Source organism: Gymnogyps californianus, chromosome 1 (genome assembly GCF_018139145.2).
Source record: "Gymnogyps californianus isolate 813 chromosome 1, ASM1813914v2, whole genome shotgun sequence".
Classification (NCBI taxonomy): domain Eukaryota; kingdom Metazoa; phylum Chordata; class Aves; order Accipitriformes; family Cathartidae; genus Gymnogyps; species Gymnogyps californianus.
This window is the reverse complement of record NC_059471.1, coordinates 82,400,418-82,415,124: the sequence shown is the minus strand read 5'-3', so window position 1 is coordinate 82,415,124 and position 14,707 is coordinate 82,400,418. Positions and strand designations below refer to the sequence as shown.

At 40.6% G+C, this 14,707-nt stretch overlaps 1 protein-coding gene across 1 annotated transcript in view; it reads right to left on the bottom strand.

Moving 5' to 3' along the window:
- FRMPD4 (FERM and PDZ domain containing 4) overlaps positions 1–13,719 on the bottom strand; it is a 114,857-nt gene extending 101,138 nt beyond the window's left edge. The window contains exon 1 of the mRNA XM_050902173.1: positions 13,619–13,719. Coding sequence (XP_050758130.1) covers positions 13,619–13,656 — 38 coding nt within the window. The 5' untranslated portion in view covers positions 13,657–13,719. The remainder of the gene's footprint in view (positions 1–13,618) is intronic.
- Between the last annotated feature and the right edge of the window lie 988 nt (positions 13,720–14,707).

Genomic DNA, 14,707 nt, shown 5'->3' with positions numbered 1-14,707 from the left:
TTAATACTACTTCCCTATCTCTACAATGGCATTTGCCACTGACATACCCAAATGACAACACTTGGATGTCTCTCAGCAATTCAGCTAATAAATCAAGATTCCTCTCCTCAGTCATTTTGAACACATACTTCTAGATCATTGGGAAAATTTTGTTATTAATCCTCAATCACATCTTTGAATTTTACTGTATTCATATACGTTCTCTACACAGAATACCCCATTCCTCCTTTGCTTATCCTTTATATGGATAAAGAGCCACTTGCAAGGTGTTTTAATGTTTTCTTTTAAGAAGCAACTCAGGCCGAATTTGTGCAAATCTCACTTCAGCCCTCTAGTTTCTGCTTCACAAGAAGCTTTCTGTGTTGGTCAGTCCTTTTAACTTTTCCTTGCACATTTGTTGCTTTTTTGCAGTGTCTTTACTGATGTAGTTATTCAGCTAATTATGCCTCTTCCCCCAGTTTTCAGGTGCATGCACATCCCTGTAAGATTTGAGACTTTATAAACTAGACTGTAAACCCAGATGATTAAAAATGTCTTCTTTAAAAATGTAACACACTTTTTACAATTCTTTTCTTATTATCAGCAAGAATCGTTGTACAAATGGAGGAGATATACATAAATGTGTGTATATATACACACATATATGTGTGTGTATCTCTCTCTCTCTCTCTCATACTCCCACACAACTCTATACCATCATGCTGAATCTTGAAATTGGTACTTTCATAAGGAATGAAACACTCCTGGCTTTCTCTGCCTCTCTCTCCTCTCCCTCTGAGTGTCTTCCCTGGGAATCCCCCTTAGTCTCATATACATCCACATTTAGCTCTCCAGTAAAAACAACGATTTTCAGATTTATTGAGAGTGGTAGCCTGTCTATAATGCAGCCATTAGACCACCTGTACCTGCTGTCTTGCACAGATATACCAAAGTAATTTTAAAGTAGCAAAGTCAGATGCCAGCAGCAGCTTAGCTGTTGTAGCAGAGAGATCAGCCTGAGTTGTAAAACCTCCTTGAGAAGCCAAATAAATTTTCAGATAGTCCATGCTGAGCTTTATGATAGCCTGAGAACGGCAGGCAGTCCAAATAACTCAAAAGCTCAGTAGGGAATGCCTGTATTACACTGAGTGGCCAGTGCAAACGTGTTAGGTTTCTCTTCCATGTAGCAGAAGCGTTTGTGCTGTATGCTATGTAAATCTACCCAAAGACTACAGAAAAGCACTTTTCTATCAGTCATATTTACATGAAAACATCATTATGACTTTCAAACATGGCACAACACTTAGCCTGGCAACATGTGGATTGCTTAGCTTTTTAATTTGCCACTAAACAGTTATGAAAAAAAATCACGTGCAATTCTTAAGTTTTGACACACATTTGGGGAGGACAGGGTGGCAGTAAATCCCTCCTTGAAAAATTCACTTAATCTTACCATACTTCAGCATTGCAATCAAAAATGAGAATAAAGTCAATGTCTTTCTAGCATCTGCTAATTAAAATATAACCACCAAGCACACAAGGATACCAATTTTATGTGGCAGACTTCATGTGCTCATGTAGCATAAAAACAAAGAAACAACAACAAAAACAACCACCAAACTCACGATTTTTTGAGTCAACTTGTCTGGAGGTTCAGCTGGTCAATTCTTTAAATTTGAGCACAAAATCAAATAACAGTAACAGTAAGCTAAGCGCTACCTGGCTAACTTGTTTTAGGCTGCCAGATCCTGAGCATGTGGAGCTGTGACATCCTTTCTCTCTAAGGACGTCAGGGAAACACCAGTTGACTGCAAATATAGCTTGCTGAAGAAGCAGCTTATGGTAAAGGAACAAGCCAACCCAACCAAGCTTCCCGCTCCGAGCAGCTCTACAGAAAGCCGTGTCCTGTCACTCTTCCTAACGGCGCCCAGGCTTTTGGCACAGGGCTCAATTGCCTATGCAAGTCACAGAAGCAAGGCTGAAAAAGCAGCTGTGCAGCTATTACACATTATGTTCAGGTGACAGGGTTCCTCCTTCAGGAACTGTATTCCTGAAGGCTCACACCACGAAAGCAGCTGGTCCTATGATCTGCCCATTAGCTTACACTTGCTTAATTAATTCTAGTCGGGAAACTAACAGGACTGTCTTTAAAACGGAATTTGAGGATACTGATATTTGGATTCCTCTGACCAGGCATTGTTCAATGTCTTTTGGAAACTTCTGGCTAGTCACCGTGTGACACTGGGGAACCAAGTCCTTTTCAAGACCTAGCCACAACCCTGGCCCATATCTGAAGGCATGGAAACCCCTATTTTTTATACGTATGTTTTAACTAAAAACATTCCCAACCGGAAAGTTGTGACTTTTCAGTGCGCAACACCAATGTTAAGCTAATCTTTTTATAGTTTCCTTTTCAAAGGTAGACCATTAGCTCGTCATTCCCTAGCACTCTGTTAAAATGGTGGAACTGCATTTTAATAGGATGCTGGCAACAGGAATCATGCAACAAAACCCTTAAATGTCGTTACTGTGAGCTGCCAGAATCAGCCCCTTGTGGCCCAAAACAAAATGTCTTTTATCAGTATGGCTTTTTGCCAAGTCTCTGCTGTCCAGCTCAAGGCACTAACTGGATTAAACAAAAACAATAAAAACAGCAGCAAAAAGAAAATGCTGTACAAAAGGGATTATAAGCAGGAAGAGAAACATAAAGTGCCTCTTTAGACTCCAGGTAAAACTCTGTTGTTCCCACCTGATCAAGCCCAGGGACAGCACTATCTAATACAGCACTCCTAAGAAACTGTCTCCTGTATCTCAAGAAACTTCTCCCATATCCCTGACTTTCTGATTTTACCTTATGTTTCATCAATATTTCACTACTACTTCCTTCTACATTTGCTGGATGCTTATGCCAGGAGCTAACTTTAACAGGGCTTCTGCATTTTTGTGTGACGTAAGAGTGCCACCGTAAACAGATACTTTCTACGCTCATTCCTACAAAATGTGCTCGGTATTCATCTCCTCCTTTAGGGACCCGCCAGATGCAATGATTTTTGGATATAACTGCAGTATTTATCATGAATCTTTAACAAAGGCTTTTCATCCCAAGATGCAAAAAAACCAAATTGCATCTCAACGCGCAAGGAAAGACATTTTAACTTAAAACTGACAAAACTGGATGTCAGACGACTAGTACAATTGAAGCAACGTCTTTTCATAAGAGCAGAGTTAAAAAACCTGTCTGTTTACACACAGAGACCTAAGCTTATGCTTGAAATGAATAGGGAACCAACGACGTCAAAGACTGTATAGACTCCTATAATCAAAACCAGACACCAAAATGTGCTCTGACAGGTTTGGCAAGTTCTGATTCCCACAGAAAAGGTGCAGTTGTGGGGCCATCTACCATCAGGTCTCTTAAAACATTTTCCAAGCAGCAGATCTGCTCTGCAAGGGTGGAAAACCCACCCTACCAAAAAGAATGAGAACAGCACGATCCCAAGACCAACCTCAGACCAGCAAGCGCTGGTGGGAAGCATACAGCTTGATCTCAACATCTTGTGAGTTCGAAATACTGACCGAATATTCGGAAAGCGGAGGCGCCACAGAGCCTACATCTGCGTAACAGAGGATGAACACCTGTAGACCTTTTGCACGCTGAAGGCAGCTCAGTTCCACTTCTCACAGGCTGACAGAAAAGAGGGACAGAAGATGTCCTCATAAATTTGACCTCATGGAAAAATTAGCACAGCCCAAAACTATCAGCAGGCATTTCTTGGACAGAAGAGCCCATGACTACAACATCCTCCGATCACACTGAACACTTGCTGATAAACCAAAGGTAGGGATTAAGGCTCCCAATTTAGATCAGGTATTTCAGCTTTATGGAGCAGTAAGAGACCATACCACTGTGATCAGAATAGCTCTCCTACAACCAAATCAAAAGCCAATCTGAAAAAAGAAAAACAAACCAACCCTAAACCACATCACTAAAGGCTGAAAACTCCACATGCCAGCAGATTTGAATCTCCAGTATTTTTCATAAATACACACGAAAAAGCTAGGAATAGAGCCAGAGACAAGCAGAAATACGTTAGGATTGATTAAAGCATCATCCTATGTCTTCACTGAATATCACTGCATCTATCTGCACTATAACTTTATATGTATATTACACATTATAAATTTACTTTATAGCAGAGCTGCAAATAACCATCTTTCCTAAGTGAACCTAAGTTCACTTAAAAATTAAAAGCAAAATGGCGTTATTATTCTGTTCAATTTCTTAAGCTATGGCAAAGTTTTTCCATGCTATTTGTATCCTAAATAATATGCCTCTCCAGGTTTTAATTATGAAATGCTAAATAAATCCCATGAGCAAACACTTATTCCTATCTGTCTGCTGAGTTCCTATTTGTAATTCCAGCTAATTACTTCCCCTGTCAGGAAAATATTCTCTGAAGTCCCAAGATGCCACACAAGTACCTCAATCTCTTTCGTTTTACATCTCCCAGTGTTCGACACAGAAAATGTAAATTCATTTGACTACTGCTGGAAGAGTAAGAAACTTGAAATAATCTCTGCACTGTCAGCAGGTCTTTACCTTGTGTGCTTAATCCCTGTTACCATGGTGATATTTAATTGAGCAGCCACACAGTTTGATTGGTTTATTTTAAATTGAAGTTTTTCTGTGGAACGGCACGGGATCCTAGCAAACATTAGATAAATGGCTTTCAAAATATTGCAGTGAGTCATATTGTTGTCAGTGACTAGCTTAATTTGAGTTCAGTTAAACTATTTCTTCACCTTAATCTTACACATATATGACAACACACATAATATGAGGATTTTTAGAATTATATTTGGGAGCTGAGCATTTGGAGTATAATTGAGCAGTATTTTATTATAAGAAGGGCAATTAAAACCTAAATGAGAATTAAAATTCAGTAAGCTTTTGTTGGTAGTATCATCTTGTCTTTCTAAAACAAATTACCTTGCTGTTCTACAATAACAATCCAGATAAGAACCTTTTACAGTAGGCTTGTACTTGATTTTCTTTATAGAAAGCTGTAAATATATTAATATGACAGAAATGAAGCCAAAAGGATAAATACAGCTTCTTCAGCGCTGGCTTTCTTATACCTCAGCATGCAGTTCCCTAGTATATGAATGACTGCTGGAACGGCATCATGGTATTTCCTGGCACAGCATAACATATTAGATAACTTGTTTTAAATTCTGTACATACACTATGATGAACCGGTGTACTTCAGCTGTGCTTTTTAAACAGCAGCAATATACTGTGATGATACTCACCCCTTTTTTCTGCTCTACAACCTGGCTCTACCACATTTTTTTCTTAATGCCGTAACTGAAGGCCTGGGGGAAATTTCACCTTGCGTGTGCTGTGAAAGGTCTCAGAGTTCCATCACCGAGTATCAGACAGCTTTACCTTATTTATTTTTTTCCAGCTTGTGGCCACGAAGGCCCCGATGTACAGCCTGCAGGATCATTCTACCTTTTTGGTGTTTCAGGGGCTGCTTTACCCTTTTTCTTTTTAGGGGCTATCAACTAGCCTGGTTCTATTTCATATGCAGAGCCTCTGTGTTTGCACCATTGGGGATACCAGCACGTGACCCAAGATAAGGCTTCATAGCTTCTTAGACACCACTACCGCTCTCCCAACCACCTGCACGGCTTTGCAGAACCAGAACTTGATGCTTTTAATCTTGATTCTGGAGGGACCGCACTCTGTTTTACAAGAGAGATGTTTGAAAAAACAGACTCCAACTGGGGCTACCATTCTCACACAAACTGTTTACAAGAATTAATTTGTTTTACACTCCCGGGAAGGGTAGCTTGATGTACTGAAGCAATGCTTCTACAGTTGCATTTACATGCTGTAATGCACAGATGAGATGCTGTTATACCATACAAAACTTCTACCCAGAAGCATGTGAACTCAAAGAGTAATGAGGATTTCATCTTCTCACCTCCATACATTGTGACCTTGGGTTAGCATACCTTGATTTTTTTTTTTTTTCTATATAAGTCCTGCTCCGGAAGTTTTATTCCACTTCCTAATCCACCTTCAAACACACAAGAATAGCACTTTTCAGGATGCAATACTTCTCTGAATTTCATGGCATCCCCATCCAGTTTGTGTTTGGAGAAAACACTGGAGACTAAATCAGAAACACAGATCAGAAACCTGTGCTGTAACAGAGGCCTGAAGTACACAATTCCCTGTACTCCACTTAGGTACAATTACATCCAGGCAACCCAAGGCTAATGACTGAGCAAAAGCTTCTTCTGTTCTGAGTAGTCCCACCTACACTCATACCTTCTTGTGTAACTCCCCTCACCTTTCCAGTGTGAGGAATCCTCTTGGTTCAGCAAGCGACGGTTGCACATGTGTGCCCAAAGGACTCGGAAAGGGCAAGCCAGCAGATAGGGAAGGAGCCACGCTGCTGTGGCTAGCTCCCGAGTTACTGCACATCGACTGGCTTAGGTACAGCTGCCTTACAATGCAATGAACTCTCCATTTTTCCATGCTCTAGTTAAAATAAAATAACCCCACAAACCAGCATCTCCTTGCTATTATTCCCTCCATTATAACAATGATGTATCCCAGTCAATATTAACATCATTTTGGCTGTTGTATTTATGCCTGCCATATTTATGGCTAGAGCAACAGTTCTCTGCGAAGGAAGGATGATTGTTAAATCATCCTCTCTTTTCAGGAGGTTGAGCTGATTTCACAATACTTTCTTTTTCACCATATGCCTGAGTCGTCTCTAGGCAGACCACTGACACAAACAGGTTGCTATATAATTTTCCTTCTTCTCCTTTCTAATTATTCAGGTTTGCTTTAAACAGTCACTTGTGTTTGTGCATCCCTGCTGCTGCTCGTCTATTCCAGCCCCACTCCCCCTTCCACCATACAATCCTGTCCTTGAGCAGGTCAAACCCTTAGCAACAGAAAGCAAATTTGTATGCAGCCTGAAAGGAGCATAGTAGCACTCTCTCTAATAGCACCCTATTCATATCAACAGTCCGTATTAGTGACAAGGGAATTAAAAAAAAAAAAGAGAGGAAAAACAAGAATCACCATACCAATCAGCCCTGTTGTCCGCCTGGTCCAGTATCCCTTCTCTGACAGCACTCAGTACCCGCTTCAGAGGAAGGTGCAAGAAACCTTGTAATTATAGAATAACCTGATTAATACAGGAAGTTTCGTCCTAGCCCTAGGCAGTCAGCAGCTGACTCACCCGCTTGTCTGAAACATAAGATTTTATATCTGCTCTAATTTTTTTTTAATTCTATGTAATTTAATAGTGAAAGTCTCATTACAAATGTATATTGCAAATGTACATTTGAATCCTATGAAGCATTTTAGGCTTTACTGTAACCTGTAGCTGAGAGTTATATTTGCTAATTATATAGGTTGTACTATTTTTATCATTGTTAAACTGCCTGCCGTTCAATCTCATTGGATGTCCCTTTCAGGGACGTGGGAATAAGTGGGCCAGAGAGTGTGATTCCACTGCCTGTTGCGTCGGCTCCTCACCGGGGAGTGGAGATGCCCGAAGAGGCACGCCGCAGTCAGCCTTTGGCTTGAGGCATTATCCTGGCATACAGACTGCCTCCATTCACAGCCCTAATCTGAATCGGAAAGAGGAGGAAACAAATCCTCTTTTCGACACCCTGCATAAGCACAAGTGCTCTCACACCAGCTGAGGGAGGACGGAGCAGCAGCAGTGGTGTTGCTCATATTTTTGTGAATGCCACCTAAATCTTCCGGTGAACCTAGTCAACGTTGTTTCTGTACTTAGAGATGAAGGAACGTAACGCATTCAGTAAAGTGCTATATAACATCATACCTACAGGGCAGAAGGTGGCTCCTGTGGCTTCAAACTTTCATTATGGCCTCATGTACTAATGTCTTAAGGTACAAACAACAGCAGCCCGTTCAAAACCCAGGAAGATGAACAACACTGTAACAACAATCAAGGCTTTCACTATATTTTATATCCTTTGATTGTTTTCAGAACCTTCCAACAGAGTAAACCCCAGAGAAATATTCTGAGAAAGGACTAAACTACCAATAGGCGTGCACAACCTGCAGAACATATGGACAAGAAGGTTTGGGGTAGGGCTAGACACACCAAGGAAAATTAAAAAAAAAAAAACAAAAAACGAAAAACCCAAAACCAAAAGCTAAATGGTCTGATCTTCTTCTGTGCTTCTTTATTTTGGAGTAAACTGATTAGCAGGCTGTGAGCCTCAGTTTTGCATCTGGTATAAATTAGTGGCCCTTAATAAGCAGGATGCTTGATTGATATGCCATTAATATCATCAATGATTGTGTTCTGTCATTCCACACGGCTGGCCAGATATGAGAACTGTGTGTACAAGGAGGACCATGCAGGCCAGACAGGATGCACGCAACATGCATAGAGGCACTCCACCTTTCCGAAACATGAATGAGTTTCCTCTTCTAAGCAGAGCAAGCACTGCAACAGTAAGATGAAGACTACTGAAGAAAATTTAGATAAGTATTTGAGTACAGAAGAATATCATGGCTTTGCTGTATTGTAAAGAAATATTGTACTGTGTATGTGCTTTGAGAATTTAGGATGTTGTGAGCTGTACTAGCTACCAAAGAACACAAACACACATTACCTCTGTTTATGCACGGGGCAAAAGCTGACGTTCAAGAATTTCGTATTTCAGGAATAGCATAGTTACTAAGCCAAGCAAGGACAACCAAAATGTAATGATTTCACAAGCCAAAAATCATTGAGCTGATATTATATGCAGGATAACATACCGTAGAGGAAAAAAGAATTAAGTTTGCCAGATACACCTGGAAGAAGTCTGGAAGAATTTAGTGTTAAGAAATACAAAAGCACCAGTGAAAAACAACAGCAGGTGCTCAAGATATCAAAATATGTTGTAGCATGTTTCAACTGGCATAGCAACCACATCATACTAACATAACAAGATTCGGAAAGACTTCCGATGAGTAGGTCTCTCCCAGCTCTGCTGTGCGCTCTGGGGATGGACCTGTGGTTTCAAGCCAAGCAGTAATGCTGGAGGCTTTGATCTCTGGGTGTGCTGCCTTTCATTTCATGCCTGGGGTCCCAGCTGTTTGCTCAGTTTGTTCCAGACGGGAGCACAGAAGCAAGCTAATATGCATGAAGTACAGATGGTCAGGGTCCTTGGGGTAAAATAGGGAGCAAACCAAACTGGTAACTCAGACAGACCCTGTCATCCTCTCTGAGGCAATGACAAGAGTTAAAGTAAACATGATCAATAACATCTCTTGCAAATAAGGATATGGCAACATGGTGACCTAACAGACCCCTCTAAAAATTTATTTTTAAAGTGTAATAACTAACTACACCTTACTGCGATCACTGTGCTTTGAGTCCACTTAGGAAGGGCTATGCTTCCTTTCAGTTAATCTGATTTCAGACTCTGGTCTTTATTGAATGATAGAAGCCAGATCCACAAAAATACCAAAGTACCTATTCCCTTAGGAATTAAATGCGAATAGAAATCAAAAGGGTATGACTTTCCATGGCAGCAAATGTTACTTCAACTTGCACCTTAGAGTGCAGTTGTAGGACAGCCTAAGCCAACACAAGTCTGTTGCAACCTTGTTCCCACATCAGTCAGGTATTTCAGTGTGCTGAAATTGCCTGGCATTAGCCATGCCCCGAGCAGGAGGTTGGACCAGCTGACCTTCAGAGGTTTCTTCCATCCTAAACTATTCTGCAACTCTATCAGACCATGTGGAGGACCGGCTCAGGGAGCTAAACTGACATAAATTTCATGGCTTTCTCTGTAGGATTCATTTTTTATTAGCTTTTGCCAGTTTATTTCCCTCTATCAACTCCCCTCCAGGTCTGACAAGCAGCAAGACTGACACAAGGGAAAGGGCGAAAATGTACAGGTCTGATAATCAGTAAGATCATACCAGTGGCAACCTAGGCAAGCCAAAATTGCCATGAGGCTAAACCCTTTATGGACAAAATCAGCCAAAACCTTCCTGCTTTGCATGCTATCACACCAAATACATTTTTAATGTTTCGTACTTGGATTCAAATTAGTGTTACAGGAATTTCTCATAATCATATACTACACAGCATATATAATAAATGCGAAGAAAATAGGCCTTTAAAATGGCTAAATATACACTGCAAAATATGTCATATTAAAGGCCCAGCTTAATACAGCTTGTGCAGTACAGAAACACGCTGGAAGAATACTAGATGACTGCCGTCCTCCCATACAGAAATGTATTACTTATCTCATGAGGCTGTTTCAAGTAAAAGTGGCAAGTTAAAACGGAATGGGTGAAGTTCTGAAACTTTAATTTACCATGGCCTAAACTTAACAAAAAGTATTTTAGAGGTTTGCAAAATGACCCCGGTTGTGCCTTCTGTACGGAAGAGATAATGAATTGATAGCGACATCTCAAAACATTTTGATAAAAGGCTCTTCTCACACTTTTACAAAAGTGCTGCCTGGCGATGGAAGCTGCCTCTGATTAGCTCAGGCCATAGGGACTTTCAGAGATTTGAAAGAAACCAAATTTGCTTCAGCAGAAGGAATAAACATCTCTTCCCATTCACGCCTTAAAGTATTTGCACCGACACCATATAATTACTTTTCATTTCACCAAAAGATTGTCCTGGATTCTCTATTCCTCCCACAATTTCAAAATTACAATACGTCTGCTTGCAGTTGAATGGATATGTGCATATGGCACTAAGTAAATTATTTAACTAAAAAGCAGTTAATGTTGCTATGAATTATGTTATTTGCTTGAACAGAACTCATGCGCACATTTCATTGTGATAATAACTGGTTTATACATCTTTAACCAAAACCAAGCGAAGGATTTGAATTGCTTTTTCTCCTTCAGTGTGATGCAATTTGTTAATCTGTATGGCTATAAAAAGCCTTGGAGACAATATGAAATGCTATCTTGCTGATCTCTCTCCTGCCTTTATTGACATAACTGTCAACAACCATCTCACCATTTCATTCCAAAAATCCATGGGTGAAAAATGAAGGAAAGAAAATTAAATTCTGTTTTCATTTACGTAGTTTCATGTAGTATTTGCAAAAGCAGTTGTTTTGAAAGCCAGAGAGGGCTTCTCCTTGGCCAAATAACAGGCACTGTAAGGACAGGTACTATATACCTCCACAGAGGAATCGCTGGCAAAGTCACTAGGTGTATTCAGTCTTTGGTCATTCTTCTAAAACGAAGACATATGTCGCGTAACTACCCAGTCACATCGTAGTAGCTACCTGGGCTGACATGCACTAGTAACGCTGGATAGCTGGTGATTCGATACAGCAGGACGTGGTTCCAAACGTTTTCCTGATTTTGTTCAGTTTCTGAAGGTACTGGCTTTTAATGCATCCCCTTAATTTCATGTAAGATGCAGTACTGCTCTGGAGTCATGGCTGGTGCATGTGTTACAGCCAATGCTGTTGCTTTAAAACATTTGATACAAGAATAAGCACTATAACTCACGCAATGTGTACGTACGTAGCATTGTTCAACTTGCACCCGATTGTTGCATTGTTCAACTGCTCAGAGATATCGGTGGGTAAGAAAGTCTAGCACAAAATATCAAAGGCCTCTGCAGATCAGCTTCCTCAGAGGTCTCATTCTCTCCATCCCTTAAAGCAGCCTTTTTTTTCCCCACATAATCTGCTATCCACATGCAGAGAAAAATGGAAGAAAGACCAGGGCCCCAAAGAGAATGGACAGCAAGCACCTTATAAGAGCATGGGAAAAAACCCAACAACAACAACAAAAAACCAACAACAACAAGCCTAACATTACTTAAGGCATAATTTGGCACTGCCTGTTATGGATTTTTTTTCCTAGATGCACTTTTCTGCATTTAAGAGAGGGATATGGCACTTTAAGGTACTAAAAGGCAATCCAAAAAATAAACAAAATAATCATTAGCTACTGAGAGTTAGAAAACATTCCCAAATTGCAAAATTAATGAGTACTAATGCGCTGCATTTTGTAAGCCACAGCTGTTTATGGCTACACAACAAGTGCAGCATCCCATTATGTGACCAGCGAGAAAAGAGGAGAAACCAAATGTGGTGTCTGTCCTCAGAAGCAGGATATTAATTTTTCAAATGAATCTCAGTCACACAGAGGAGAACATATCGACAGTCTGCAGAAAAAACGGACACCCAAGGCATGCAGGTCCCTTCACTGACTAGAGTAACAGAAGCAGCAGAGTCACATCTGCACAGTACATTGGAGGCTCACCTATACTTCTTGATAAGCCTAATTAGTTCAGGCAGAAAACCTATGCTAATACAGTTATATTGTGCCTGGCATTCAAGCTTTACATTGTCCAGCACTGCACCCGATGCCTTACAGACATGCAAAGCACAACAAACACTTGTTCAAGGAAGAAAACGACACTTCAAAGTCAGCTTTTGAGCCCTCATTAACCCAGACAACTTGCTCCAATTTGGACCGGTCTGAAATTGTTCTAAATCTTGAAAGCCTGCAAGACACCATGCTGCTACAAATCTTGCTTTGGCTCCCAAAGCAAATGCCTCCTAGGAAGCCAAGGCACACGCCCTGGGCAAAGCGGGGAGGAAGAGAAAGCAGAGTAACGGGGATCCTCGTTCTTACACTGCACAATTCTGGTTTTGCAGATGAGGGATCTTGAGTGAATTAAGGGCTTTTAATGGTCAATTTAAAGTAAGTCTGATCCTTCTACTCTGTGTGAAAAGAAAGAATTGTAGTTCTCATCCGGGACTTTTTTAAGCACCTGCAAGTTTCTAAAGAGACTGATAAACATAAAAATGAAATAATGATTAAAAAACCCAACCCTTCACATGAGCAGAATCAAAATGTTAGCCTTAAACATGGGATGTAAGCTAAAGCAACTAATGCTGCAAAATCAGACAATGGTTCCGCTACCTCACCGCCATCACCCCTTTTTAGCGAAGAAGTTCCAAAGCCACATAAGAGTACATTTGCTAGAACAGCAAACTGTATTTTACCCAAGCCACTTAAGTGATTTTAAAGAATAATTATGCACAGATTTCACTGGGAAAAGAAAAGCCAATTTTGTTTATGATCACATCATCCACATTGACATTTATTTTGCAAACCTTTAAATTCAGAGCTAAAGGACTATGGGAAATCTAAGAATTAGAATATTTACTATACAGGATCAAAATATACACTTTCTCATTACCAGTATAATGAATATATTAGACAAACTAAAAGAGCCCACACGGCAGAGATGGAGGAGAACTGTTAGTCTCAGTCAGAACTGACCTTTTGCCTCATTCTTTAAACATGGTATTTTTATTTTTGTGTTAATGACATTTCTTGTAATTCCTCGATGAATTACAGGTCCTTATATTATCAGCGTTTTCTTGGGTAAATGAAATAACCAAGTGCCAAAACAAGGCGCAGTAAAGTACAGTCAGAGCTGTCTCTGTGCGATAAGTCAAAACAGTTGAACATTAACTGTGTAGCGCTGAGGCAGGAATTAGGGTTCCAAGGAGATACAGCCAAGAGCAGGGCTGCAGGGCTGTGCTACAGACGGCACAGCTCACACTGCCCACTTACTTGATGAAGTAATCTCGTCCATCTCTGTTTGCCGTCATCTCCCATCCATAAGGTGTCCCCTGATTCAAGCTCCAGGTCCCTGAAGGGTGAGGCCAGCCTGAAGACTTGTTCCTGTGGCTGCAATTTTGGGAGGGGGGGGAAGAGAGGAAAAAAAAAAAGAGAAAAAAAAAAAGGTTATTTGTCTGTTGTATTTATTCTTCCAATTTACTTACTTCACATCATTCACTTGGCATCCAAATACTTTCACAGTTGTGAAATATACAGCCAAAACCCAGGCAAGGGAAAACAGGTCAGCAGGTCTACTTACACTTGTAATATTCTTCCAGTCAGTGGAAAGATACACTGTCATTTCTAACGGTCTTTGAGTTCAAGCGTTTGGCCAGTGAATCTGTCATACCCCGTCCATCACACATTCACAATACTCATTTTCAATAGTTTTTAGTACACGGGACAGGGAGCATTTTCATTCATCGCCATCCCCTGTTCAAATGCCAGCTGTCAATACAGTTTTAGCAAAAAATCCAACAAACCAAACCAAACAACCCACCACATGGCTGCAGATCACACGTGTGGTGCACGACCTGGCACGAGAAGGAACGTCAACACCCATTCTCACCGCTAGCAAACCATTTTTTGTTTCATGTGTTGGAATGAAGGAAGGCCGTAACACTTCTGCATATGGATGCTAAATTGATTCAATATGCAGATATTGTTGCACTTGATCGTTATCCATTAAGCTCTTCCTCCAAATAACTTTTAAAAGGCTGCAGTATCTCTGAGCACACACACTGTTACATACCACTGCTCGAGCACTCTCTGCTAGTATTCCCACTCGTGAGCAAGGGCCAACTCATACCATCTTAAATAAAGGAGTAGCTTACACAGCTCACCTAACTAAGGGAGATTCAGCAGCACTCCCAAGTGACAGTATTTCCCCACTAGATCTGAAACATTTTGTGATGTCCCATCTACTGACTCCATACACAAAAAAGATACAGCTAGCAAGAATCCCCCATAGTTTCCCATAGGAAACCCCAACTTTTGCACTGATGTTTCACCCCTCACTTGCAGGAATTAAGCTAGATGTTA